Here is a 26,997-nt window from a genome sequence, read left to right as displayed (position 1 = left end):
GGCCCCGGCCCCGGCCCCGGCCCCGGCCCCGGAGCGCCGCTCCGCACTGCGGGCCGCCGCTCCGCACCCCCGGCACCCCGAGCATCCCCGGCGCTCCCCAGCATCTCCCGGCATCCGGAGCATCCCCGGTGCTCCCGAGCATCTCCCGGCATCCGGAGCATTCCCGGTGCTCCCGAGCATCCCCGGCACTCGGAGCATCCCCGGCGTTCCCGAGCATCCCCCCCTGCTCCCGAACATCCCCGGCGCTCCCGAGTATCTCTCGGCGCTCCCGAGCATCCCGCTGCTCCCGAGCATCCCCGCTGCTCCCCAGCCGCGCCCTCCCCAAGGTCACCCGCCCGCGCCGGGCCGGACCCAGGCGTCCGGGCGGCCCCGCGCCGTGCCCGGGGCGGCCCCGCCGCAGCCCCCCGCCCGCGGGACCGGCCCGCCCGGCGCCCCGCAGCCTGCCGGGCTCGGGGGCTCGGGGGGCTCGGGGGGCTCCGGGAGCTCCAGGGCACCGGCCCTGCTGCACCGCATTCCTGCAGCACTGGGTCCGCCAGGCCGGGGAGGGGGCTCCAGCCCTGACAGCCCCGCGGCAGGGCCGGTGCCCCCCGTGCGCCGCGGCCCAGGTGGGAGCCGGGGGGGCCGCAGGGAGGGGGATGATCCAGGGCTGCCGGTGGCGGCCCCCAGCCAGATGGCAGCAGCGCGGCCACCTGGCATCCCCCCGGCTGGGCCCCGCTGCGTCTGCTCGGGATCCTGCACCAAGGCTCCCGCAGCCGGGGGCAGCCAGGGCCAGAGGGGAGTGTCCCCCCTGTACGGGTACGGGTCCAGCCGGCCCTTGCCACACTCTGAGTGGGTCCCCAGCACCCCCGGGAGCAGGGCCGGGCAAAGGCCTTTCCCTCGGGCTGCGCTGGTGGAGGCAGGGGCGCTGGGCTGCCCTTGGCCCTGCAGCCAGGGCTGGGACTGCAGCAAACGCTCCCCTGGCTCCTGCTGCCCCTGCACCCGCTGGAGCCGCCCCACGAGGGGCTTGGGGACCCCATCCCTGCCGGAGGCTCCTCTGCGGATGCTGCAAGGATTAGCACAAGCCCCTCCCCGGCCCCTGGACTCTCCCAGCGGGATCCCGGCCCGGCAGCTCCCCCCGGCCTTGCCCGGGCGGCAGGGAGGAGAGGGCAGGGGCTGGCGGAGGCGGGGAGGGGGCTTCCCCGCTGCCCACGTCAGTGCGGCGCGGTGCAGGCGCGGGAGCCTGCAGAGGTGTGTCAGCTCTCTCTGCAGTGGGAGGGAAGAGGCGAGAGCAGAGCCGCACGAGGAGCGGGATCGCGCCGCGCTGCTGAGCCGAGCACGGAGCTGCCGGCAGCGAGGCGGCCGTGTCCTCGGCCGACCCGCCTCGAGCAGACCCTTCCCAGCCACGGGGCTTGCCCAGGCCAGGCCCTTCCCAGCACAGGCGGGCGATGCAGAACTGCTGGCTCACGGTGCTGGGCGAGGGCCCCGCGCAGCCGGCGCTCCCGAGGGGCAGCGGCATCCTCGGCCTTGGCAGCCTCTCGCCCTGGCTGGTGTGGGTTTGCTGCCAGCCGCCTGCGGGCTCCGGCCCCCTGCGGAGCCGTGATCTCAGCGCTCCAGTGCGTGACCCTTCTCACCAAGAGGCTCTGCCCACCACGGGAGCCTCCGGGAGCCTGGGAGGTTGGGACGTGGGAACAGGAGGATGGAGGTGGGGGCCCGGCGCACTGCCCTCAGCACCCCTTTGCCCACAGGGCCCTGCTACGATGAGCTCGTCGCCCCCCTGTACTCCTCCTCCATTGGTGCCTCCTCCAGATATAACATCTTCTACTCGGCCAGCTTTGCCCGGCTGCACAGTGAGTCCCGCTGTCGGGGCCGCGGCCGCCTCCGTCGCGCCCAGTGCAAGGGGCAGCCGTGGGGTGGGGGCACCACGTGAGAACTTCCCCCCACGGGGTCTCGCCCTGTGCAGGGCTCGGGGGTCCCCGGGTGCGACGGCGCGGGGCCAGGCCACCGGGGCTGAGCGCCGCTCCTCCCGCAGGCACCAGCGGCTGGTCCCCCGACCCCCGGGACAAGCAGCCCTGGCTCCAGATCGACCTGATGCAGAAGCACAGGATCAACGCAGTGGCCACGCAGGGGACCTTCAACACGTACGACTGGCTGACGCGCTACATCGTGCTCTACGGCGACCACCCCACCAGCTGGAAGCCCTTCTTCCAGCAGGGCAGCAACTGGGTACGGGGCCACCGCGGGGTGGCGGGGGGATCTTCCAGCGCCCCCAGCCCGCGGGGACACTGCTGACCACGGCCTCCCTCCCGCAGACCTTCTTCGGGAACGTGAATGAGAGCGGGGTGGTGCGGCACGACCTGCACTACCCCATCCTGGCACGCTATGTCCGCATCATCCCGGTGGCCTGGAACCCGCGCGGGAAGATCGGGCTGCGCCTGGGCCTCTACGGCTGCCCCTACCGTGAGTGTCCGGCTGCCCAGAGCGGGGCTGCTCCTGGGGGACGCTCCGGCGTGCCTGCAGAGCCCTTTGCTGGGTGATGCCCGAGCACTCTGCCCGTCCCTCAGGGTCCCACGTGCTCTATTTCGATGGCGATGACGCCATCTCGTACCAGTTCCGGGCCAAGAGGATCAGCACCATGGAGGATGACATCTCCTTCAACTTCAAGACGGTGGAGCAGGACGGGGTGCTGATGCACGGCGAGGGCTCGCAGGGCGACTACATCACGCTGGAGCTCAAGCAAGCCCAGCTTCTCCTGCACATCAGCCTAGGTGAGCTGGGGCCGGGGGCCGGGGGGGTCCGGCCGGGCCGGGCACAGGGTGACGGAGCCCCCTCCCCAGGCAGCAGCCCGCTGCACGCCAGCGAGGGCCACACCACGGTGGCGGTGGGCAGCCTGCTGGACGACCAGCACTGGCATGCGGTGCACGTCGAGCGCTACGGCCACCACGTCAACCTCACGCTGGACGGGGAGGTCAAGCGCTTCCGCTGCCACGGCACCTTCAACCAGCTCGACCTCGACACCGAGGTGGGTGCGGCGGGGCCGGGGTGCCTGCCGGGCGCTGGGGACCTGGTGCCGGCCCCCGGCGAGGGGCTGAGCCCTGTCCCTCCGCCCCCCAGCTCTTCTTCGGGGGGGTGATCGACCAGGACAAGCAGCACCTCACCTACCGGCAGAACTTCCGGGGCTGCGTGGAGAACATCATCTTCAACGGGGTCAACATCGCCGAGCTGGCCCGGCACCGCCGCTCCAACATCCGCTTCGAGGTCCAGCCCCGCACGGAGCCTGGGCAGCCCCTTCCCGGGGCGCAGGGTCCCGGCCCTGCTTGGGGGTGACCCCCATCCCCGGGGCTCCTGTCCTTGCCATGGAGTGACCCCTTCCCCGGGGTTCCCATCCCTGCCATGGGGTGACCTTGCCCCCGGGCCCCCCGTCCCCGCGGTGGGGTGATGCGAGGCCACTGCCACACTCGGCCACGTGGCCCTGCATCGACCGCGCAAGGTCGTGCCTGGCTCCGGGGCGTGCGGCCGGCGCTGCCAGGCGGCGGGGCTGAGCGGGGGGAGCCGGTGACAGGGGGCCCCCCGGCCGCTCACCGCCTCCGCGGTCCCCTCCAGGGCAGCGTGGGCCACTACTGCCAGGACCAGCTGAACACCCCCATCACCTTCGCCGGCATCAACAACTACGTGCAGGTGCCGGGGATCCCGCGGAGGAACCGCCTGGCCGTCAGCTTCCGCTTCCGCTCCTGGGACACCGCTGGGCTGCTGCTCTACACCAGCTTCGCCGACCGCCTGGGCTCGCTGGAGATGGTGCTGAGCCAGGGCCAGGTCAATGTCTCCATCGCCCAGCCCGGCAAGAAGAAGCTGGAGTTTGCCGCAGGTGGGCTGGGGCAGCCGGGGTGCCGGCAGGGTGCCTGTGCCGCAGCAGCGTGCTCACCCCCTTCGCCCCCTTCACTCCCGCTCAGGGCATCGCCTCAACGACGGCTTCTGGCACTCGGTGCAGCTGGTGGCACGGGATGGCTCGGCCGTGGTGACCATCGACGACGACGACGGCGCCGAGTTTCGGGTGGCGCACCCCTTCCAGCTGCGCACCGGCAGCCAGTACTTCTTCGGAGGTGGGCGGCGGGATGCGGGGTGGCGGGACGCGGGGCCGGGCGCCGCTGACCCCGCCGTGCCTTGCAGGCTGCCCCAAGCCGGCCTCGCTGACGGGCTGCCGCTCGAACCAGACCGCCTTCCACGGCTGCCTGCAGATGCTGAGCGTGGACATGCAGCCCGTGGACCTGGAGCTGCTGGTGCAGCGCCGGCTGGGGCAGTACGCCGACGTGCTCTTCGACGTCTGCGGCATCACCGACAGGTAGCGGCCCCGGCGGTGGGGCACAGCGGGGCTGCAGACGCTGGGGGCCGCGGGCGCTGGGGACACGAGCCCTCTGTGCCCCCAGGTGCACCCCCAACCTGTGCGAGCACGACGGCCGCTGCATCCAGTCCTGGGACGACTTCACGTGCATCTGTGACCTGACGGGCTACAAGGGCGAGACCTGCCACAAATGTGAGACCGGCGCCTCGCAGGGGGACGGGATGGGACGGGACGGACCCCCAGCGCCCGTCCCCCGCTGATCCCGGCCCTCGCATTTCCCTTTTCCAGCCCTTTACAAGGAGTCATGCGACGCTTACCGGGTCAGCGGGAAGACCTCGGGGAATTACACCATCGACCCGGACGGCAGCGGGCCGCTCAAGCCCTTCACGGTGTACTGCAACATCCAAGGTGGGCGCAGCGGCGGTGCGGGGCAGCTCACGGGCAGGACGGGGCACCGGCGCCGTGGGGCTTGTCCCTCCCTGATGCTGCCGCGGGGCGCGGGGCGTCCCTGGAGGGGGATCGGTCCTAACAGCCGCCTGCCTTTCCTGCTGCCACCGCAGAGGACCGGGCCTGGACCGTCATCCGGCACAACCGCCACTACGCCACGCGGGTGACGGGCTCCAGCGTGGACCAGCCCTACCTGGGGGAGGTGGAGTACTGGAACGCCTCCTGGGCCGAGGTCTCGGCCCTGGCCAACGCCTCCGAGTACTGCGAGCAGCGCATCGAGCTCCACTGCTACAGCTCCCGCCTGCTCAACACGCCCTGTGAGTGCCGGGGAGCAGGTGCCCGGCCCCGGCTCTGTGGGGTGATGCCGTGGGGCAACGCTGCAGAGCAATGCCACAGCATGATGCTGCAGAGCAATGCAGCAGGGCAATACTGTGGGGTGATGCCATGGGGTGATGCTGCAGTGTGATGCAGCGGGGCGATGCCGCAGGGCAATGCAGTGGGGCGATACTGTGGGGTGATGCTGTAGCGTGATGCTGCAGCATGATGCCGCGAGGCAATGCTGCGGGGCAATGCCATGGGGCGATGCTGCAGCATGAGGCCATGGGGCAATGCCGTGGGGCGATGCGATGCCACGGGCGGCGCAGCCCCTCACCTGCCCCCGTGCCCGCAGCCGGGCTGCCCTTCAGCTTCTGGATGGGCCGGAACAACGAGCGTCACTACTACTGGGGCGGCTCCCGGCCGGGCATCCAGCGCTGCGCCTGCGGGCTGGACAAGAACTGCGCCGACCCCAAGTACTTCTGCAACTGCGACGCCGACCACGCGCTGTGGTGAGCGGGGCGGGCGCCGCGGCCACGGGGCAGCGGGGTTTGGTGTGGGCAGGGGCGCAGGGCGGCGACGGGCTGGAGCCCTGCTCAGCCCCTCTCACCCGCGCGCCCGCTGCAGGAGGACGGACAGGGGCTTGCTGACCTTCGTGGACCACCTGCCCGTCACCCAGGTGGTGGTGGGGGACACCAACCGCTCCAGCTCCGAGGCCCAGTTCCTGCTGGGGCCGCTGCGCTGCTACGGGGACCGTGAGTGCCGGGGCCGGGGGGCGCGTGCCGCCGCGGGACCCCCCCCTCGGCGCTCACGCCACTCCCGCTTCCACACAGGGAACACCTGGAACACCGTCTCCTTCAACCGGGGCACGGCCCTGCTCTTCCCCACCTTCCAGGCCAACCACAGCCTCGACATCTCCTTCTACTTCAAAACCACGGCACAGTCCGGCGTCTTCCTGGAGAACCCCGGCTCCCGATACTACATCCGTGTGGAGCTCAACAGTACGGGCGGCGCGGGGCGGCACGGGCACGGGGCGGCACGGCGCGGCGCGGGGCCGGGCTCCCCGCTCACCCCGTGTCCCCCGCAGCCACCCGGGACGTGGTGTTCGCCTACGACATCGGCAACGGGCACGAGAACCTGACGGTGCGGTCGCCGGTGCCCTGGAATGACGACGAGTGGCACCAGGTGAAGGCCGAGCTCAACGTGAAGCTGGCGCGGCTGCGGGTGGACAAGCTGCCCTGGGCGGCGCGGCCGGCCCCGCCGCAGAGCTTCGTCCACCTCGACTTCGACCGGCCCCTCTACGTGGGTGAGTGCACCGGTGGCAGCCGTGCCGGGTGGTGCCGGCGGTGGCGGCGGCGGCTCCGGCGCGCTGACGGCGTCCCGCACAGGCGCGGCGGAGCACAAGATGCGCCCCTTCCTGGGCTGCCTGCGGGCGCTGCGCATGAACGGCGTCACGCTCAACCTGGAGGGCAAGGCCAACGAGACCGAGGGCGTCCGCGTGAACTGCACTGGGCACTGCCAGGAGCCGCTGGTGCCCTGCCAGAACAGCGGGCTCTGCGTCGAGCGCTACAGCCACTACACCTGCAACTGCAGCGTCTCCGCCTTCGACGGGCCCTTCTGCAACCGGGGTGAGCGGCGCCGCGCGGCGGCTCCCGGCACGCGCGGGCCGGGGCTGGGACCGGGATGGCGGCGCCCCGCTCACCCCCGCGGGTCCCCGCAGACATCGGCGGCTACTTCGAGGAGGGCACCTGGGTGCGGTACAGCATCCTCTCCGTGTCGCTGTACGCGGCCCGTGAGTTCGCCAGCATCGTCGGCAGCCCCTGGCAGCCCCTGCCCGGCTACAACCTCACCAGCGAGGAGGTCAGCTTCAGCTTCAGCACCACCGCGGCGCCCGCCGTCCTGCTCTACGTCAGCTCCTTCGTCAAGGACTACATGGCCGTGCTCATCAAGGAAGACGGTGAGGAGGCGCGGGGCCCGGACGAGCTGCCGGCAGCGGGGACCAGCGCCGCCGGCCCCAGGGCCGCTGGGGGCTGCCGCCCCGCTCAGGTGCCTGCTCTGCCCGCAGGGAGCCTGCAGCTGCGCTACCAGCTGGGCACCAGCCCCTACGTCTTCGCCCTCACCACCAAGCCGGTGACGGACGGCAGGCCGCACCACGTCAACATCACCCGCTTCTACCGCACGCTGTACACGCAGGTTCGGGGCCGGGGCCGGCGGGAGCGGGGTGCGGGGGCGCCCGACGGCGGCGGGGCCGGGCGCCGACGCAGCGCGCTTCCCTTCCCTTCCCTCCCCTCCCCTCCGCTCCCAGGTGGACTACCTGCCCGTCATGGAGCAGCAGTTCTCCCCCTTCGTGGACAGCAAGCTGGACTCCCCCAAGAACCTGTACCTGGGGCGCGTGATGGGTGAGCTGGTCCTGTCCCCTCCGTGCCGCGGCCCCTGGCCGTGACGGGTTCCCTGAGCTGCCCTCGCCCCATGGGAGCCGGGCACAGGGACGGCGCGTCCCCTCCGCGCTCTCCCGCGGCCGTGGACGAGCCGTTTCTTCCCGCGCCCTGGCAGAGACCGGCGTGATCGACCCTGAGATCCAGCGCTACAACACGCCCGGCTTCTCCGGCTGCCTCTCAGGGGTGAAGTTTAACAGCATCGTCCCCCTCAAAGCCATCTTCCGCCCCAGCAGCGCGGTGCCGCTCTACAGCGTCCGCGGGGAGCTGGTGGAGTCGAGCTGCGCCTCCATGCTGCCCCTCACCCCCCTCCTCATCCCCCCCGAGATGGACCCCTGGTACATGGGCACAGGTAGGCGCCCCGGGGCCGCGCTCCCGGCTCTCCTCCGCCGCGGCGCGGGGCTCTGCCGCACGGCCGGGCCCTTCCGCCTGCCCGAGACCCCGCGAGGCCCTGGCTGCCCCCCGGGGCGGCCCGGCCGCGGGCCCCTCTCAGCCCCGGCCCCCGCTCTCCCACAGAGTTCCCCCACGTGCACGACGATGGCTGGATCGGCATCGTCATCGGCTGTAAGTGGCGCCCGGCGGTCCCCGCGCATCCCCCGGGGCTCGCCGCCCCTCCGTCCCACGCCGGTGGCCACCCCTCATCCCGCCTCTCCCCGCAGTCGTGATCTTCCTGCTGCTGCTGCTCGGGGCCCTGCTGGCGCTGCTCTACTTCTACCACCACCGCTACAAGGGCTCCTACCACACCAACGAGCCCAAGGCCATCCAGGACTACGGCAGCGCCGCCAAGCAGCCGGCGGCCGCGCGCAAGGACCAGAACCTGCCCCAGATCCTGGAGGAGGCAAAAGGGGACTAGCGGGGCTCAGCCCCCGCGAGCCTGGGAGCGGGGCCCCCCGCCGCCCCCGCGGCCCGGGGACCAGCCAGCGTCGCGGGACCAAAGGGACGAGCACGCCTCAACTGCCAGCACCCGCCTCCGGATTGCAGTGCCCGCTCCCGGCCACGCTCTGCCCGGCCACCGGCTCCCAGAGCGGCCCGCGGAGCTCGCCCCGGCGGCACGGCATGGCACGGCATGGCACAGCACAGCCGGCCTCTCCGTCCCGGGCAGGCTGCTGCCTGCCACCAGCTGCCAAACCCTCGCCTGCCTCTCGCGGAGAGCGCGGAGCCCGCCAGGGCCGGGGCCGATGCCGGGGCCAATGCCAATGCCGGGGCCACCCTTGGCAGAGGCGGCTGCCACGTGCCCCGCTCCCGTTGCGGGGCCGCTCGCGCCCTCCCGCTCCTTTTTCTATCGGAAACGCGCCCGGCCGCCACTCGCCCAGTTAGCGACGCTCGCGCATAGATTACCCGCTTCTTTACTCGCTTAGCAAGAGCCATGAACGAAAACGTGCAATATAGAGCATTAGAGCACAGCGCCAGGCGGCGCGGGAGGCTCCCGTGCAATACCCCGGCCAGCGCACGCCACGGCCGCTGCTGCTGCGCATGACGCCACCTGCACTTTGCTGAGAGATGCTGCTTTCATACAATCAGGTACAGATTCTTTCTACCATTTTTGTTGCTGAATATTCTACTACACTCTAATTTTTTTATTCTATCGGTTTGTATAAAAAACAAAACGGAACTCAACGTCAGATGTCACATTTAAAGCGAGTGTTGTGGTAAGTGGTCTGTAGTTTGCTACTTCTCTGTAAGAAGTGCTAGTCCTGCTGATTACCTCCAGCCCAGTGAAAGCTCCTGTTCACATGCTATATTGTGGTACGACAATGTCACAAAAATGCATTTATCTACCCAAAGGCCTAGCTCCACTGGGCACTTTATTTTTAAAAAATCTGTTTTGTTGAATGAAATGTGAAGATACTCAAATAAAGGCAGAATGACCGCGTTTGACACACTTCCCCTGCCTTTGGGTGTGATGGGACAGCAGCTCCTCTCCCGCGTCCGGGGGTCAGTCCGCGTTTAGGAACAGGAACGGCGCTGCCAGGACCTGGTCACGATTCCCCACTCCCACATCCGTGAGCAGGCAGCAGGAGCCGGCGGGCCAGGGCCGGATCACTGCTCCAGGGGCTCGGCCCTCCGCCGACGGAGGCACGGCCCCGCATGTGCGCCCTGCTCTTCCCGCGCCCGCTCCTTTGCGGTCTCCCCGTCCGAAGCCACCGTAAAGCGCGCTGCCGGCTCCCTGGGGTGCACCTACCCCGCTGTGCACACTCGGAGCTGGGCATGCGCTCAGGCAGCTGGAGGCACCGGCCTGGCAGGGTGCGACCCGTGGGAGCCGGCACCTAGCACCCTGCCAGGTCCAGTCCGGGGCTCCCAGCTGGCCCACGCAAGGGAGAACACCCCGGGAGGGGGAAACGCTTCCACCAGGCCTGGCCCCATGGTCCCAAGAGCAGCAGGAGGGCGGCAGTCACGGCACCGCACCTGCCTGCTGCCCCCTAAGCAACACGGAGGGAGGCCAGCAGCCCGCAGGAGGAAGTTCGCTACCACTTTATTATGACAAAGGTTACAAGCCATGTTATTTTTAAAGTGCATTATAATTCACCGTCAACAAACCACAGACACAAGCCTCGCGTAGTGCAGATATGGCCAAGGCGGCAGAGGACACTGGACAGACAGCAGGGCCGGGGCAAGCCAGATGGACGGAGGCAGCAGACCGCAGGGGACGAGGGGCGAGAGGAGCAGGGCTCAGGCAGGTGCTGGGCACAGGCGCTAGGAGCCCCAAGTGCGTGTGGCACCCCTAGGAGCCCCAAGCAGGGCACGACGGACACAGCAGGAAGGATGGGTCTCGCTTGCCGCAGCAGGGTGCTGAGAAACGCAGCCACGCTAAGCAGGCCTGTGCCGGGGAACGGGGCTGCTCCCGGGCACAGACCCTCCTGCAGTCGCAGCTTTGCTGCGCTCCTGGGGCAGGGAGGCTGCGCCTCGCCGTACGGAGCACTGCCGTTCCCCCAAGGAGCAGGCCGATGCCCTGAGCCGCACAGCCCTGCTCCCCTCCCGGGTGTGCGCTTGGCCCGTACGGTGCCCGCACAAACACCGTCCGCCCCAGAGCTGCTGAGCTCGCAGCCAGCAGGAACCGGGCTCTGGACCCACGTGGGAGAAGGGCAACGCATCCCCTTCTCCGGGGTGTCTCAGCGCCATGTCAGGGTTCAGATCTCCCCCGGAGCCATTTCGTTGCTGTCACAGGAGTCTAACCCTAGACCTCGGACTCCCGTACCGCTGGCTCTCACACCACCCCGGATGGCTGCAGCCAGACCCGGCCTGGTGGGACAGCCTCCGTCCCCTGAACCGAGCACCAGGCTGGGCTGCAGGTCCCTTCGCCGGCTCGCAGGGTGCCCGCTTGCATACGGGAGGACACTGCCTGCTCCTGTGGGCTGGCACCATCCTTCCAGGCCACCCGGGGCCCGGCTCCCTGCGACACCCTCCACCCAAACTCCCCCAGGCCCAGGCCTGAAGAAACACCCCTGCAAAGACGCCACTGAAAGACAAGAGCAGAGTCCAGGACGTGGCCCCTCCAACCTGAGAGCACCCTGGGAGGTGCAGGGGGCCCAGCTGCGGGGCTGAGAAGGCTTAGTTTAAAGTGCTTACTTTTCTTTTTCTTTTTCTTTTTTTTGCATGGGATGCTGAGGCCAAACCTCACCTCGACAGAGAACATTTCCCCTTCATCCCCAGGAGCCAGGGACAGAACCAGAGTGCCAGAAACCTCTGGAGAGCTTTCTGAGGAGCCTCCCCCTTGGTCACTGCACTTAGTGACAACAGGTCTATCACGCCCTGTTCAAAACTCAACAAAGCAACATTCAAGAAACTGTCACCCCAAAGGGATCCACTCTGCTGCCTCCTGAAGTGTCCGAGGCGAAACAGAGCACCAGAGTCCCTCAGAAAGGTCCTGGGCTCACAGCGGCAAAGGCCCATCTCCCAATCTGGATGCAGCCCCATCCAGGGAAAGGCAGTCTCCCCCCACAGCCCCAAAGCTGCCCAGCAGAAACATCAACGCACCAGTCCTGGAAGACCCAGTCGGCAGAGGAGCTGGCGACAGGCACGATCTAACCGACCACCCCACAGCCTGGCCACAAGGAAATGCAGCAGGCTGAAGGGCTTCCTCGCTCACACGGGGTCACGCTTTCTGTCCACTCCTCCTGTGCTTGCAGCAACCCCCCTATAATATTCTTTGTCTCTAATCAGCTCAGCGGCTTCCCTACCAAAAGTGACTTTTTGCATAGTGCTGCTCTCCCCATCCCAATGGATGATGCCACATAGACTGCGTACAGGTAGTCTCTGTCCTCCAGCCAGCTGGGATGGGGGGAAAAAGGAGCCTCACTGACAGCAGCTGTGGGGCCCAGGGACTGCTGCAGCCAGACGCGCAGGTGTGGGGCCAAGTCTCTACGGTTTCCAACCTCGTCTCTGTGTCCTAATCAACAGGACAAAAAAGGCAGCAAGAGGAAGCCCAGAGCCCTGAGCTTACCCCAGGGGAGGGGGCTGCAGAGGAACACCACCACCCCCTCCCTACCCCCATCCCCGGCTGCGCCAGACGGCCAGACTCAGGCCCTCTGCGTCGCGGTGCAGGTGGTACCTCACTCACTCTTGTTCTTCCAGCAGCCGGTGGAAAATGGAGAGAGGCTCTGAACTCACGGCTGATCCTCCTCCAGCACCACAGCTTTCCTTCAAGCCCCAGCTGCCTTGGTCCACGGGCTCCAGCCCTGGAGACCACTAACAGTATCAGGCTCTGGAGCCTGCCCCATCCCAGAGCTGGGCAAAACTGCTAACCCCTGGCAGCAGCCACCTCACGCTCCTTCCCCGAGTGTCTCTCCAGGCGTCGGGATGGAATGTAGCACTTGTGACACACACAGCAACGGGAACACTGGTAGCAGTCATGTAAGCGTGAAGCAAACATGGCATTGCTTACAAGGTGCAGCAGCAAAGGGTGCTGGGGACGCCCAGCATGGGGCCTAGATGATATCCGTCTCCCTCTCTATGCCAACATACTTCAGGGCATCTGCCTGGCTGTACCTATAAGACAGGAAAATCACAGCTGCTGTCACGACCTCCTGTGCTCCCTGCAAACATGTGTGCATAAAACAGCTTCAACCCCTGCACCACAATCCCCAGTCAGCTGTTCCCCACGTCACCTGTAGTCAAAGAAGAGCTCCTCTCCTGCCTGGATGGCCCTCTTGGCAAAGATTCCTATCCGATGGTCTCCATTCACCATCACAACTGCAACCAGAGACACAGGATCAGAGACGTACAACTCTCCAGCTTAGGCTGGGAAGTCGCACAGCACTTTTACCCTGGCCTGACTACCTGCCAGCCTCTGGGGCCCAGGTACCAGAGCTCCTGCCTAGCATGAACAGGGCACTTCTCTGGGGGAGCAGCTAGCCGCCTCTCTGCAGCAGCGATCTCTCATTGCGAAGTCAGGGCCATGGCAGAACTGAACAGGGCCCTCACCAGCACAGATGTGATTTGCTGCAGAGAGAAGGAAAATTCGTCCCCGTCTTTGAAGTTCTGCTGCTCCTCTGGACTCAGGGAGACTCAGGACCCTGGTGAATCCTCTGCATTCCCAGAGCTAAGCAGGACTCCAGAGATTGTTCCCCCTAACTGGATGTGACTGGGCAGGGATATCTCACCTTTGGCATAGCAATTGGGGTTCACAGAGTGGTTGGCAAAGCGGATTTTATTTCCTTTGCGTGTGGCATCAACAACAAAATCTATTAAAAAAAAAAAAGAGAGAGAGAACTCTAGTATCCTGTAAAGACAAAGCTGCTACACACATGACAGATGGGCGGACACCACATGCCCACCCACCAGCCCCCAAAGTGGTGGGTACAGGCATGAAGCCCAAGTCTCTTCCACCCCCTCCCAGAAGTGCCACCCGAGTTACCATTGTTGAGGTTGAAGAGGAAACTTGACATGTACTTGTCATAGACCTTTCCTCGCCGGTCAGCCTCATCCTGTGAAATAAGCTGGAGAAGGAGAATGCTCTGAGAGAGATTCAGTGACTGATGGCGCAGCAAGGATCACTGCACGGAATAACGTTCCTGTAGCTCCTGGAAATACCCTCCCGCCCTTCCACACCAGCGGGTGGTAGCTCACCAGGGCTCGGGAAGGCTCAGAGGGAGCAGAGTACAGCAGCTGGGCTCCCAGGGAGCAACACGTATGGGACACACTCCTCTATGGTAGAAGGTCTAGAGATATTGAGATGGGTCCCAAAATGGAGTAGGGTGCAAAATTCAGTCTCTAACCTTGTCAGTGTGAGCCCTTTGGCCAGACCATGGCTGACCTGGGTAAGGCACACTATCCCCACTGGATCAGTGGCTGAACAAAGCACTTCTGCTAAGCGCATTCTCCTGAGCACACAGCACAGCAGTCCCAGCAAGTGCATTCCTAAAGGGCAGATGCACTAACCTCACCACAGTATTCAGAGATAAATTCATTCTTCTGCACAGATTCTTTGATGAACGTCCCCCAGCCAGCGACATCAGATGGTGCCAGCAACAAATGCTAGAGCCAACATGAAATGAAAACGGTTACAGTCTGCAGGCCTACCACCTCCCAGCACGCAAGCAGCACAGAGATCACACCCCAGACGCCAGGCAGACGGTCCCCGTCCCTGTGAAGCTGTACTTTCTGGGGCTACAGCGGTGCCCAGGGGCAACCATGCTGTGTTGCCTGCCATGCTCACAGCTCCATCACAACATCAAATAACTTAAGAAAAACAAAATGGGAGTAAGTATCTATCCAACATCCCCTGGTGTAAAGTGACACATGGCTCCCTACAGACTTAGGCTCAGCAGCACCATTAGGCTGGAGCTGCACGTTACTTACCATCCAGCAATTTGCATCTTTCTCTGAATTTCAGTCTCTTTCATGTGCAGTCCCCTTCCCTGACCAGCAGGATTCAAGACCTGACCTTTCTCTGTCACTTTTTACACTACCCTTGTTCTCACTCTTGCTTGTGCAATTCTTCTCTCTTGATTTGCACATTCTTAATCCAAACTCCAGATTAAATGCTACAGAAGCCTGGGCAGAACAGCTTCCCTGCCCAGTTTTCCTTCCACTTAGGTGGCTGTGCGTGGCCCACCTACCCTTTCCCACTTAGAGATTAATTCATCAGCTCTGCTCTGAAGCAGCCCTGTGCCACGTCACTGCAGTGCTGCTGTCAATACCTTTTTGAGACCTCGCTGGATGCTGCAGTTCTTGCAGGAGACCACCTTGCAGTCCCAATGCTCTGAAGCCCCGCAGGTCAGGCAAAGGTCAGGGTCACACTCCCGCACTGCCAGGTAGCACGGGCACTGCTTGGTGTTACACTGGGTTTTACAGCGGCAGCCTGGAAAGCGGTTCTGACCTGTAGCAAAACAACCCACATTTTTGTATCAGGAGTTTTTTCAGAGAACAGATGGGACATACGATGTCCCTGCCCAAAAGGAAGCTTCTAAAGAACCAAGTCACACACTGGCAGGCTATCGGGATTGCGTGCGCACACATGACCAGCGGCCACACTGTCTGCCCACCACCCTGGTAACACAAGGAAGGTGTCTTTGTGCTCATAATGCACTTTACATCCACACTGCTCCGGGCAGCAGTGAGGGGACCCCCCAGTCTGCCTTCCCGCCTCCCTGAGCCACCAGGACAGGGCTCACTAAAAAATGCAACAGGACAGACAAGGTGAAGCAGCCAGAGCATCCAACCGGTGAAAACAATAAATCACAGAAATACTCTGTGTGCAAAGGAGTTGGGACGTGTGCGGTTTGAAAAATAAACAACTTTGATAATATAAACATAATATAACTGATCAGTACAGACAATTTTGGAGCCTGAGTTGGCTCCTTGCCACTCTACAGCCCTTACAGACCCCAAGCTGTGTCATAACCCTTAAGCAATTCACCCTCGGAAGCCCTAGTGATGTGGGCAAGTGCCGTTATCTCCATCACAGAGCTGGGAATGCAGTTCCTCAGCAAGGAAGAACGACTGTGGCAGAGCAGCGACCCAACTCCCATTCTAACCCCTGGCCACACACCCTCCTTTCATCAAATCAGCAGCATCACAGATGGCTTGTTGATGCTGGATACAGACATGCAGACGAGCACTCTCCAATGAAAGTAGGCATTACCAGCTTCTGTAAATCATGGGGCAACACAGAATATACACTTTCCCTCAAGCTTTTACTTTGACTTTAGCAGACTGCTAATCAAACTGCTGCAGATGGAATGCAGAGCAGTGGTGTGAACGCAAGAATAAAATAGGCCTTTGGCAAGTCCCAGGTCTACACCCTCCCTCTGGTCTTTGTCAGGAGAGCTGGCTGTTTTCATGCATGATAGCCCCAGGCTTTTCCTTACAGTCAGGGTTGCACTGGCAGAACTTCTCACAGAAATTTTGAGTCATAATGCAAGGACAGGAGCTGTCACAGGGATGCTCAGGGTGGTCACAGGGCTGGTAGTTGTACACCTGGGTAGGTGAATTATCTAGAAATAGAGGAGAAATGCCATGATTGGAAGCTGCACTTTGCAGAAACATTTCAAAACATGCCTGAGGCTCTGGAGCAGAGATCATGCAAGTTCTCCTTTCGCCTGTAGAGGGCAGGGAGCCCAGCAGCAACGCAGCGCACAGCTTGGCTGAGTCCGTCAGACACAGGGGTGTGATTACAAATACATGACACATGTCTACTTCACCCTTGAACAGCCCATTTTACACAGGGACTGTATGCCAAACCTCAGCCTCCCCTCTGATGGGAGCAAGATTAGACTGCACGTACTGACTCGGAAAGAACACTGGCATTGCGGTGATTCCCAAGGAACAATTGCAGCAGGCCTTGTCCTGCTGCATCAAAATGAGGCCTGCGGAGGGGAGCCGCTCTCCTCCCTCTGCACTGCTGCAGCTGGAGCTGCCAGGCCAAGGAGAAGGACTTGAATCTCCTGCGGTGGAAGTCAGAGCCCGAGAACTAGATTCCACGGGTGAACAGCCACGCAAACAACTCATAAGCACAGCCACAGCAAATGCTACCTTTCTTCAGCTGAATCTTCCTGCAGTGTGCAGCCCACAGCCTGAAAGGGAAGCAGAAAGAGCGTCTCAGGGGAAGTCATGAGCTTCCATAAGGAATATCCAGCCAAGACTGACTGTGCCGACATCACTAGTCAGTGCAGCGTCTGCAGACAGGAGGTTCCAGTGAGTCTGTCTGACAGCTTCATGCATTAATAACTACCAGACAGCCATAAAAGTAAAGAAACATGAGAACAATACAGCTACAACAGAAGTTATTTAAGGCAAGCACTAAAGCCAGGATAATACCCTGAAACAACACTGCAGCTGGATACACTGGAACCAGCACACAAAAAGTAGGTTGCAAGTCAGGGAGCTTAGATTAGGCCACCGTTAGGACAACGGGACTGGCCCTCTCGCAGCAACGTAGCACTGGAGCCAGACAGCCACCACACTGCCTTCTCCTCCAGAGCTAAGCCCGCGGACACAAAACCACACCGCTTGCTAACTAGGGCAGCCACACCAGAGACACAGGCTAGGGGCCCAATTCCCAGCCAGCAGCACAAGCAGCCCTGTGTGACAATGGGAAGTGTGTGCAGACGGGAGCCAGATGGGGATTACCAGGAACACTTTGGCACAGAAAGCAGTGGATCTGGTTGCACTTTAAGAACAAAACAAGCTTGTCCAATACTTGCCTGTGCTTCCTTTTCTTCTTCTGGGATGGATTCATTAATTCGTTTGTTGGCAGTTTTGTTATAAGTGATTCTTTCACTGCAAATTGAAAGACCTACCAAAAAAAACAGAAGCAAAAAGAAGAATAAAGTTCAGTGCACTCAAGTCACTTTCATCTAAAGCATAAACAGAGAGAGCACAAGCAAGCATGCACAACGGGCCTCCCACTGATTGGACCAGAAGTGGGCAGTTCTGCTCCCAATTTCACTGAAGCATGGGTGGCATTGCTACTCTTGCTTGGAAAAGATGACCCACCACCTTGTCAGAGCCAAGCCTAAGAAATGGCACCCTGGAGAAGCTAACAGCACTGGACATGTGCAGGGTTATTCTGTGAACAGCAGCAGTTCTGCAAAATAAAAGGCTGCAGCAGAATGAAACTGGTGACAGTGGTTGTTTTCACCATACCCAGCATCTGCACCCAACACTAAACTTCACTTAGCATTGATGCAGCACATTCCTCAAGGTGATTTGTGGCAGAGAAGATTAAAAAAAAAATAGCAAGCAGTGGCAAAGGCCTCCTTCCTGTCCTTGGGCCACGTGCTGCAGTGCCTGCCTTTTCCAGGGTGCACAGCTGCCCTAACAAGAATGCCAGGCTGTACCTGCTTGCATGTCTTTGTTCCCAGCAGCCTGGCAATCGAACAGAAGTTGTTGAAGTAGGTCCCATGGAACACACGGAAAAGCGACTCCTCAGCTCCTGTCCACTCAACAGGCTCCTGTGGTGTTTCTACTGCAAACAGCTGGGACGAAGCAGGGCTGAGTTTCTGCTTGGTTGGGGTCTGGCAGCGGGAGTTCGCCTCTGGCAGAAAATGCAGATGTTAGGCCAACACAAGTAAGAACACACCCTCGCTGCCAAAGCTGTCTAGGATAGCAGTCCCTGCAGAAGGTGCCTGAACACAGCCTGCCGCACTCCCTACCCCTACGCCTCCTGACAGCTATACAGGGACAGCCCTACGCATAGCACTCACCGCCTCACAGTCCTGCCTCGAGTCAGGCAGCTCAGAGCACGGCCTCTCTTTGGACAGTGGTACCGGCCCTCTTGCAGCAATGCAGTACAAGAGCCAGACAGCCACCACGTCACCTTCCCACTCTGGGCTAAGCCCACGGACGCAGAACCACGGAACCTCCTAACCAGGACAGCAGCAGCAGAGACACAGGCCTGAGAATCAGCAAGCCATTCCCTGCTCTTCTGTTTGAGGCCTCAGCCCAGACGTGTACTCTCTCACCACCTGGGAAGCTCATTCTGCCCTGGCCACTACCACTTACCCCAGCATGGTGGAGTGATCCACCCCTGTGATCCACCCCTGGCAGAAGGAGTTCAGTGCTCATCCGCCGCACAGAGGCAGGGGGAAGCGGTCACTGCTTAGCAGGTCCACAGCCAAGCCACTTGCCTTGACAGCTCCCAGGCCACTGCTCTTTGTGCCTCAGCACGAACAAAGGCACAGACTGGCACTGCCCAAGCAACCTGCCCTGCTGCGGGCACTTTCCTCATGCACAACTGAGGAAGGTACTCAGAGCCAAGAGCTCTTAATCTTACAGCTCCCAGCAAAGCATTTGCTCTGCTTGACAACATTCCTCATTCCAGCAAGAAGATCACGACTCCCACAGCAGCAAAGGGCTGGGCCTTGTGTCCCTCATGCTTGTTTAAATCCAGCTGTAAACATCAACTTTGTTACTCTAACTGTGAATTCCACACCCCTGGTGCAGGGACTGAGAGGCAAGACAGAGAGAGAGCCCCAGTTACAACGGCGCCCATTTGTTGTTACTGTTCATACTGCTAGATGGGAGAGGGTATCTCTAGGAACGGCATCATACCCGAGGAACTAGAGGCCCACTCATTGCCCGTGTCTCTGTCGCTGTCTCCCTCCCTTGTCTCAGCGACTGTGGAAGCTGGGGTGTTTGAGCAGGAAGCACTGACCACATGGTGCCTCCGGCGGCGCCTGCCTGAGCACTTGGACCTGGGATTGTGCAGCGCAGCAAACTCCTTGGCTCCTTCCTGCAACCAGAGCAGAACACAGCACAAGGTGGGTGGCACACAGCCAGGAAACATGGAAAGGCTTTTCCACAGGCCTTGGGAGAAGGTCTGCACTGCTGCCACCAAAAGAAGGCAGTCATTTGTGGTCACCTTCAGTAACTGAAAAGGCCCTGCCAGCTGCCTGCAATATACGTTTCTGCTTTGCTTCCTTCTGCCTCGCTGCCCAGTAGGAATTGGCTCCCTCACCCTGTACACCTCCAGTCCCCTTTCTCTACCTTTTGCCTTGGCAACCTGGCAGTGAAATCCTTCTGGTCTATTCCTCTGCTTCAACCCTGCAGCTCCCCAAAGACACTTTATCGAGTGTCTAGCATCTCAGCCAGATGATCAGCTCTGACACCATGAACTGCATCAGTCTCCCTGCAGCCAGATCATCTTATCTTTACCGTAGTTCTCATCTCTGAGTAACACAGCTAGGTTGTACTTCTGAAAGATCACTTTTAAAACAGTTTGAGCCATCCCCATATACATTAGATTCCTTCCCCCCATTTTTAACCTGGGCTTCATTTTTTAAATCCAGCACTGAGTCCAGAGAAATCATTTATCACCATAATTTCCCATCTGCTTGCTATGAGAATAGTCTTCGTTGGAGATTTGCTAAAGAAGGCTTCAAACAAGGTTCATATCTGGTTTCATGCTCCCCCCGAATCCAGTGGGGATTAGAACTAATTCTGAAAATCACCAAAGCTGTACAAAGGCCCCACAAAGTTCTGCAGGGCAAAACTGGCCAGGCCTGCTTCTCTCATGGTCTCAGAAGGAGGAATGCAGAAACGTACCAGCCAGAGGAAACAGTCTGCCCCACAAGGATCTGGCTCAATCTTGGTCTCTCTGTTCTTTCGTTTGTACACATTAGGAGTAGCATGAAAAGCTGGAAAAATAACAGTTATCTTTACTATTAGCATCCTCCAACAAGAGGCTTCCCTCATGCAGCAAGGGACAGGGGCAACACTAGATGAATGAAGGAAAGAGACCGCGCTGGGGGCCTGATGCAGTCACCAGTGCTACAGGAGTAGATCTCCTAAGAGCAGAGAACAGTGTGGCAGGACCTCTTGGCCCACTCTACTCCAACAAATTTAGCAGCCATGGCAGAACACTCGGGAAGGACAGGCAGCAGGAAAAGGATTTGCTTCTATATTGAAGCAAAAAGACTATGCAGTCTTAATACTGTATCTTTCAACAAATAATTCATTGGAGAGAGTCCTGTGACTTTCCAAGGAAGCCTGTAGACCTGGGAAGCCACAGGCCAAACAGCTAACCAGTATCCACAAGGCTTTGGCAGGACAAACCGCAGGAATACGGCTAAGATGAAGTTGTAACTTCCAATGAGGCTGCAAAAAACGGGGGCATGCCCAGACTCTGGAAGCGTAACATTCATGCCTTTCCCTGAGGAGCTTCTGCAAAGTAAGAGTTCAGTCTATTCATGGCAGTATGTCTGCCACAAACTGCCAAGAGGCTCAAGTGCAGTGTGCTGAACAACGGTGAGACAAAAGGGGACTGACATGTAGGCTGGTTCACCATCCATCTGTGGAAAGTAGCGGAACCATCTTTATAAAAGGTTTCTGGGCGCCTGACAGCTCCTTAAGGCTGCACTGCAAAAGTCCGGAAAGGCACCACCCTCTAAAGACTGCAGCACAGACACTAAGCAAGGTATAGAGAAGAATAAAGCACTGAGAAGAATGAAGAGAAAGGGGACTCTAGGRAAGCATCCAGCTGAGACTGAACTTACGGTGCAGAAAGCAGTCATATTTGAAGCAGCGCCTGCAGAAGAGCGTGTGGAAGGAGTGCAGGGACTGCTCCCGCTGGACGGACTTTGCACATGGCCCATCTATGTTGGGAGTGCACTGCGGGGGCAGCACGTTGGGATCGGAGACTTCCGTAAGCTCTCGGTACCTATTTAAAAAACAGAAACAAAAAAACACAGATAGGCATGTTTTCTTATTCTGAGAAACATTACAAGGTTCTATACTAATACAGGCCTGTGTGAACCTGGCCTAGATACTTTGAGGCTAAACTAAAGTTTCTAATAGTCAAAAATCTTTCTGCTCAAGGCACCTCCCAGCTCCCAGCACACTACTTTCCATGGCTACTGAGCTGTACTTCTTAGAGCACAGTGGGTTTTTTCTGAAATACAAATTTTAACTGTTGCTAACAGAGGTAACAGACAACTTAAATAGAGCTCTTCTACCTCTCTTTCATATCGTCTGGGAAGCCATATTCAGGAAACATAGAAGAAATAGCAGTGAAGATCATGTCATTTGGAAATCGCTTCTTTGAACACTTTTTGTTACCTAAGAAAAGGAAAAAAGAAGAGATAATTCCTCAGTTAAGCTGGACTTGAATGTGCCTTTCCTTTTTCCAGAGAGAGTGATTCCAGTAGGTGTTCTGGATTATATTTTAAGAGGCAGAATGCAATCACATATACAATAAGCCTTATTTTGTGCTGCAATTAGGCTAAGGCATTTCCAGATGCAGTACATTCTACCACTTTCTGAGCAAAGTAGCATAAAGTATTTATGGAATTGCTAACAATGTTTTTTACAGAATATTACCATTTATTTGTACCAAAACAGGATGAGACTAAATAGGAAGCCTCCATCAAATGTCAGGAGAGATCTAGAGAGAGAAAAGACTCTACCCAGGCTGGACTTTATTACTGGATAATTATTCTTCATTAACTTAGCAAAATGCTGGAAAGAGGAGGTGATGACTGTAGAATACAAATTTACAGACAACGCTTTTGGGTTTCTACATTTACAAAAGGTCCTGGTATTTTTGTTACTCATATCACTACACACCAAAGACAAAGATGAAACCACCAGTCAGTGCTCCTAAACACATGCAGGACACACGAAAATCCCACAAACAGAACTTCCTCTACGCAACATAAACTCCAGATGGCACAGGAGAGGGAAGAGGAACACAAGTACATGGAAAACAGGGCCAGAAGGGATTTGAAAAGGTCATCTGATCCATCTTCCTGTGCTACAGCAGAATGAGATCTATCTACACGATTACTGACAGATGATTGCCAGACCCATACTTTAAAACTTCCAAGAGTAGAGATTCCACAACCTCCCCAGGTAATATCCCACTGCTTCGCTAATCTTACCATTAAATGGTCTTCCAGATGTCTAACCTAAATTCATCCTTGCCACAGGTCAAGCCAATGACTTCTTATGCTGTCCACAAGGGACAATGAGAACAACTTCCTTTTTCAACTACTTTACCAAAACCTGCCAACCTGCTTACTACCCTTAATGACACATTAATAACCAAAACAGCGATGGCAGGAGAGCACTGGCCAGCTACTCAGGGAGGCATGGAAACATGACCAACACAGTCCCAGTTTCTGTGGCCAAACCCACCTTCCACTGCAATTCGTTTTCTTTTCCTTGTGACTGGCAGCTCCTCTTTCCCGTCCTCCTGTTTAACCTCAGAATCATTGTGTCCTTCCTCTTCCTCGTCCGAGTACTGATTCAGGGCGTTCACTAACTCCAGGAATACAGCATCGCTGATGAGCACTGACCCTGAAATCATTTCTGAAACACAGTGGTGTCAGAACCATCACCTTGCACTCTTCTTGTGGTGGCAAATCATGAGCCAGCCAGAGGACAATGTTAGTAACTAGAACCCTCCTAGCAATTCTGCACAGATAGGTGGGAGGAAGAGATGATCTTAATGTTATAAAGCTATGAGAGCGGTGAATCATTTTTAATAATTCCTGACAATCGATACACAGAGCAACATAGCCAGCCCAGCTGGGCAATGATTATTCTATTCACAGATGCTCATTAATGAAGTCATCTGAGGAGAAGCCACAGTAGAGTGTTTTCTACGGCCTTCCTCCCTCTAGGCAGAACCTTATAACAGGCTAGGCAGCTCTGTAGGAAAACTGCCACACACTGGCTTTTTATCTCTGAAAAGCCCAAACGAAGTCTTGGCTCAGATCACAAGTGAAATAAGGTTGCTGAGCTCCTCATACCCTCTAACACATTTTTCTACACTCCAGAACAAGCCTGTGAACCCTCACAAACAAGAGCATCTGCTCCAGAGCATCCCAGGCCTAGAACAGAGCAGGATATCAAAAGGCAGGACTGTGTCTGTGAAAACTAGAACAGCAGGCGAGTTCCTGCTTTTCTACTCTAAGAGCTCCCAGGGAAAAGCTGGTTACTGCTGCCACCTTTAGATTTCTTAACTATTTTGATATCTTATTTGCAAGAGACCAGACAGTTCTGTGCGTCCTTGGTCCCAGGTTACCTTCCTCTCCATGAACTTTCCCATCATAGTTATTAATAAGTTCTTCAATGAAGGTTTCGTCTTCTTCCTTCACCTCATCTCCCATGTAAGGGATATTGCACAGAACAGTTTCATCCTCCACCTGAGAAGAGATTAGACACAATTCAGTAAACTAGCACTTGCTGATACAATACACAGCCCCCAGCCCAGCAAAGGAGCAGGTTAGCCACAGACTGCCTGTTTGCTAAGCAAATGATCTTAACTAGGCAACCAGGAAGGTCAGAGTGGGGCTGCTACACCAAAAGCTGTATTAAATAATTCAACGCACTACTGCGATCGAGGTACTAACCCTCAGTAACATCCCTACAAAGAGAACAGCAGACTAATCCAGTCACAAAGGAAAGGACCTGCCTAAGAAATAAAACTCTTTGTTTAAAGAGGAAGTAAAATCTAATAAAAAAAATGAAACATTAACTCTTTGAATCCTGCGAAATAATGGTGGCCCTATCAAGATGTCAAGTACAAAGGAGAGACTAGGTAGATAAGTCAGCTTGCATAGAAGGCTATTATGGAATTCAGCAAAACAAGCAACTAAAACAATACTTTCCACCATCTCTTGAGCAGACATGGTTTGAAACAAGTGGGTTGAAGAAGGTATAATTGCTCCACAGCTGTGCAATGATTACACATTAATCTCTCAAAGACCTTGCACAAATGCACTTTCTTACATACCATGAAATTCTGCTGAAGAGGGGACCAGGAGTACATAATGGGCACCAATGCCACTGTGTTCAGAGTTCTCATGTACAGTGTCTGACTTGGAAATCCAGGAAAAATGCTCTCAACAGTGCACTGGAATATAAGCAAACAGAAGGACAGTGAGGAAACAACACCTCGGATGTAGTCACAGCCAGGAGGAAATCACACTACAGGACAACTACAGCTAAGCCCTGCATTCACTCATGCCGATTCCTTGACACTGAAACCTTTTTTGTTTTTGCATTATGGAAGAATACTAGGCACAGTCTGATACTGACATATGGCAGCACAAAACAAAAAGATTAAGCATCTTCACAGTCCCCTGCAAAACCGTGGTGCTAACCAGCATTTGTTGCTGCTGTGCCACTTTTGCTCTCTTMTCCATACCTGCTTTAGGAAAGGGTGTCCACTGACTGGCTTCATTAACTGCACTGGTTGAACTCGAAGCTTCTTCCAGTCTTCATTCAGAATTTGAGTTTTTTCATGAACCTTCGCAAAATTGGCCACAAACAGAGCCTGAAATGAGAGAAAGATGCACTCAAAATTTTAAAAATCATGTTAGGATTTAGAACACTAAAATCTCTCCAGGGATTTTGTTTCAAGTATCAAACAATATACTCAGCACAGCATTTCAAATTGATGGTACCTATTAGAAGGAATCCTACTTAAATTCAGGATTGGTATAAAACAGCATTGTAAATCTACTGAATAGCCAATAGCTTTTGATAACTCCTGACCACAGCTAACCTTTTCTAAAATCCTGCCTGCCAACGAGAAAGGCATAGAAGTCACCTGAAACCCACCAGTCCCTTTGCACTGAAAGATTTAAAGCAAAGGGATATTTCTAAGAACAAGTGGAAATGAGTCTTCTTACTGCAGTTGTGCAAGTACTTGGCTAGTAAGCTTTCGTAGCTATACGTCGGACACTGACTACACTGCCCTACTCTAATAATGGAGCATGAGGAAAAGTAATATCTCTTCACATTTACAACTAAGATACAACTTTGCAATTAGCAGGATGAATCACTCATCTGATAACTGCTCTAGTACTATAAACTAATGCAAAATATTCAGGAGATATCCTTTCAGCTAGAACCACCCTCATAATGTCTTTACCTTAGCTCCCATATTTGCCTGAAACCTCTTGAGCTGCCGAAGACGCATATATTCAGACTTGACTTTTCTTTTCCAGTATATAATACACTTAGATGTTGGAGGAGTGGCGATTTCCATTTTTCTATAAAAATACAAAAAGAATAAATACCAAATAATGGAGATCTCAATCTTATAACCAAGTGCTATTAAAAGAAATCCACGTGGATTTTAAATGCATCGTAGACTTTAACCAGGAAAAAATAATTACATAAATCTGCACTAGTCCTATTTAAGGAATAATTACAATAAATTGCACTGAAAAGCCTGGAGAGCTTTTGGACGTAAGAAGATGCACTGCACTAAGCATGCTTACAGGGATTCAGCTGCTTATGCCCAATCTGAATTGCTATGAATCCCCTGTGGATTAAGTGTTTTGGGTGTTCCCTTTTTTCCATTTGTCCGGGGCACCAACAAAACAAAATAACGACATCATTAGTGTGGCTACATCAAGCCATCACTTTCTCACGTTGACAGGAAGCCAGGAAGGTTTTTTTTTGTTTATATTTTTCAGTCCTTCCTCTCAGAAATGTACTGTACAACAGAACTCTGTAAAGAAACACGATTTTCCCTAAGAGTAATATTAGCCTCTGAAACGTGTTACACTCCTATTTCATTGCTTCAGCCCTTTGCATACGCTGTAATCGTTCGTGCAGATCCGTACGGCTCTGTGTGAACATCCGAAGCCCAAGCAGGTCGAGCAGACTCCATCCTGACGCAGCCACACAGCCACCGGACGCTTCAGACTCGGAGACGCTCAAGTAGATTTCTCCGACCTCTGCTTTTGCAATGATTCATCCTTAAAAATTTAACTCCCTGATTTCCTACGGGCTGTTCTCAAAGCTGCATTTCCACAGCGTTCAAACATTTTTACGAGGCTTTCTGCCATTCAAATGTAAAAAAACCCCATCGATAGAGCATTCTTCATGCCAGCACACATCTCCCGGGGGTGACAGTGTTAAAAACCACCTACGGAGCGAGCCAGGCCGCGCAGAAGATTTCGAGGGGGGATTTAACGCGAAGGCTTAGCGGCAGCCACCTGACGGCGCCGGGGACTGTTCCCAGACGGGAATTACGCAGGACAGCAGGGAGCAAAACCCCCGCTGCCGCTCGGGGGGCTCGAGGTGCGGAACGGCGCCAGCGCCGGCAAAGGGCTGCCGACACGCGGGGGCAAAGCGGCCGGGGCCGCGCGCTGCCCCGGGGCCCCCGTCTGCCCCACGGGGGTCTCATCCGCCCCACGGGGGGGTCCCATCCGTCCTGGGGTGGTCTCATCTGCCCCACGGGGACCCCCAACTGCCCCACGGTGGTCTCATCCGCCCCACGGGGGCCCCCATCTGCCCCACGGGAGGTCCCATCCATCCTATGGTGGTCTCATCTGCCCCACGGGGACCCCCATCTGCCCCACGGGGGTCCCATCCGTCCTATGGTGGTCTCATCTGCCCCACGGGGACCCCCAACTGCCCCACGGCGGTCTCATCTGCCCCACAGGAGGTCCCATCCGCCCCACAGGCCCTATCCGCCCCACGGGGGGTCCCAGGGCCGCAGGGACCCGCAATATGGAGGGTCGCCGCCGCCCCCCCGACACCCCCGGTGGGGGGGGCTCCCTCCGCCCCCCGGCCCCCCCTGTC

General features: G+C 57.9%; 2 protein-coding genes across 3 annotated transcripts in view; one reads left to right on the top strand and one right to left on the bottom strand.

Annotated features, from left to right (window-relative positions):
* Positions 1-1,039: 1,039 nt before the first annotated feature.
* Positions 1,040-8,365, top strand: CNTNAP1 (contactin associated protein 1). The gene is given in 26 exon segments (XM_026071191.1): positions 1,040-1,197; positions 1,199-1,238; positions 1,240-1,292; positions 1,615-1,826; positions 2,009-2,202; positions 2,289-2,436; positions 2,541-2,744; positions 2,814-2,998; positions 3,091-3,234; positions 3,580-3,841; positions 3,927-4,076; positions 4,144-4,315; positions 4,401-4,507; positions 4,604-4,723; positions 4,876-5,079; positions 5,433-5,589; positions 5,705-5,832; positions 5,911-6,078; positions 6,165-6,383; positions 6,466-6,705; positions 6,798-7,034; positions 7,143-7,270; positions 7,383-7,476; positions 7,631-7,864; positions 8,029-8,076; positions 8,172-8,365. Coding segments are annotated over 26 exon segments (4,200 nt in total).
* Positions 8,366-12,308: 3,943 nt separating this feature from the next.
* Positions 12,309-26,997, bottom strand: part of EZH1 (enhancer of zeste 1 polycomb repressive complex 2 subunit) — a 15,714-nt gene continuing 1,025 nt past the window's right edge. The window contains exons 1-20 of one of the 2 annotated variants that reach the window (XM_026071302.1): positions 26,007-26,176; positions 25,334-25,454; positions 24,605-24,733; positions 24,191-24,310; positions 23,480-23,600; positions 22,588-22,761; positions 21,408-21,510; positions 20,949-21,112; positions 19,999-20,090; positions 19,006-19,186; positions 17,793-17,989; positions 17,157-17,248; positions 16,486-16,526; positions 15,822-15,947; positions 14,652-14,830; positions 13,891-13,986; positions 13,367-13,448; positions 13,113-13,193; positions 12,618-12,702; positions 12,309-12,498 (exon numbers count right to left, since the gene is read on the bottom strand). In XM_026071302.1, the coding sequence (XP_025927087.1) occupies positions 12,438-12,498; positions 12,618-12,702; positions 13,113-13,193; positions 13,367-13,448; positions 13,891-13,986; positions 14,652-14,830; positions 15,822-15,947; positions 16,486-16,526; positions 17,157-17,248; positions 17,793-17,989; positions 19,006-19,186; positions 19,999-20,090; positions 20,949-21,112; positions 21,408-21,510; positions 22,588-22,761; positions 23,480-23,600; positions 24,191-24,310; positions 24,605-24,733; positions 25,334-25,454; positions 26,007-26,080 (2,319 nt within the window). In that variant the 5' untranslated portion in view covers positions 26,081-26,176 and the 3' untranslated portion in view covers positions 12,309-12,437. Of the gene's footprint in view, positions 12,499-12,617; positions 12,703-13,112; positions 13,194-13,366; positions 13,449-13,890; positions 13,987-14,651; positions 14,831-15,821; positions 15,948-16,485; positions 16,527-17,156; positions 17,249-17,792; positions 17,990-19,005; positions 19,187-19,998; positions 20,091-20,948; positions 21,113-21,407; positions 21,511-22,587; positions 22,762-23,479; positions 23,601-24,190; positions 24,311-24,604; positions 24,734-25,333; positions 25,455-26,006; positions 26,177-26,997 lie in introns of those variants that run through there. The other variant, XM_026071303.1, reaches the window with a different exon arrangement.

The sequence above is a fragment of the Apteryx rowi genome, unplaced genomic scaffold, assembly GCF_003343035.1.
Source record: "Apteryx rowi isolate R43461 unplaced genomic scaffold, aptRow1 scaffold_323, whole genome shotgun sequence".
NCBI classification, from domain to species: domain Eukaryota; kingdom Metazoa; phylum Chordata; class Aves; order Apterygiformes; family Apterygidae; genus Apteryx; species Apteryx rowi.
The sequence above is the reverse complement of the archived record's forward strand: the minus strand, read 5'-3'. Positions and strand labels throughout refer to the sequence as shown.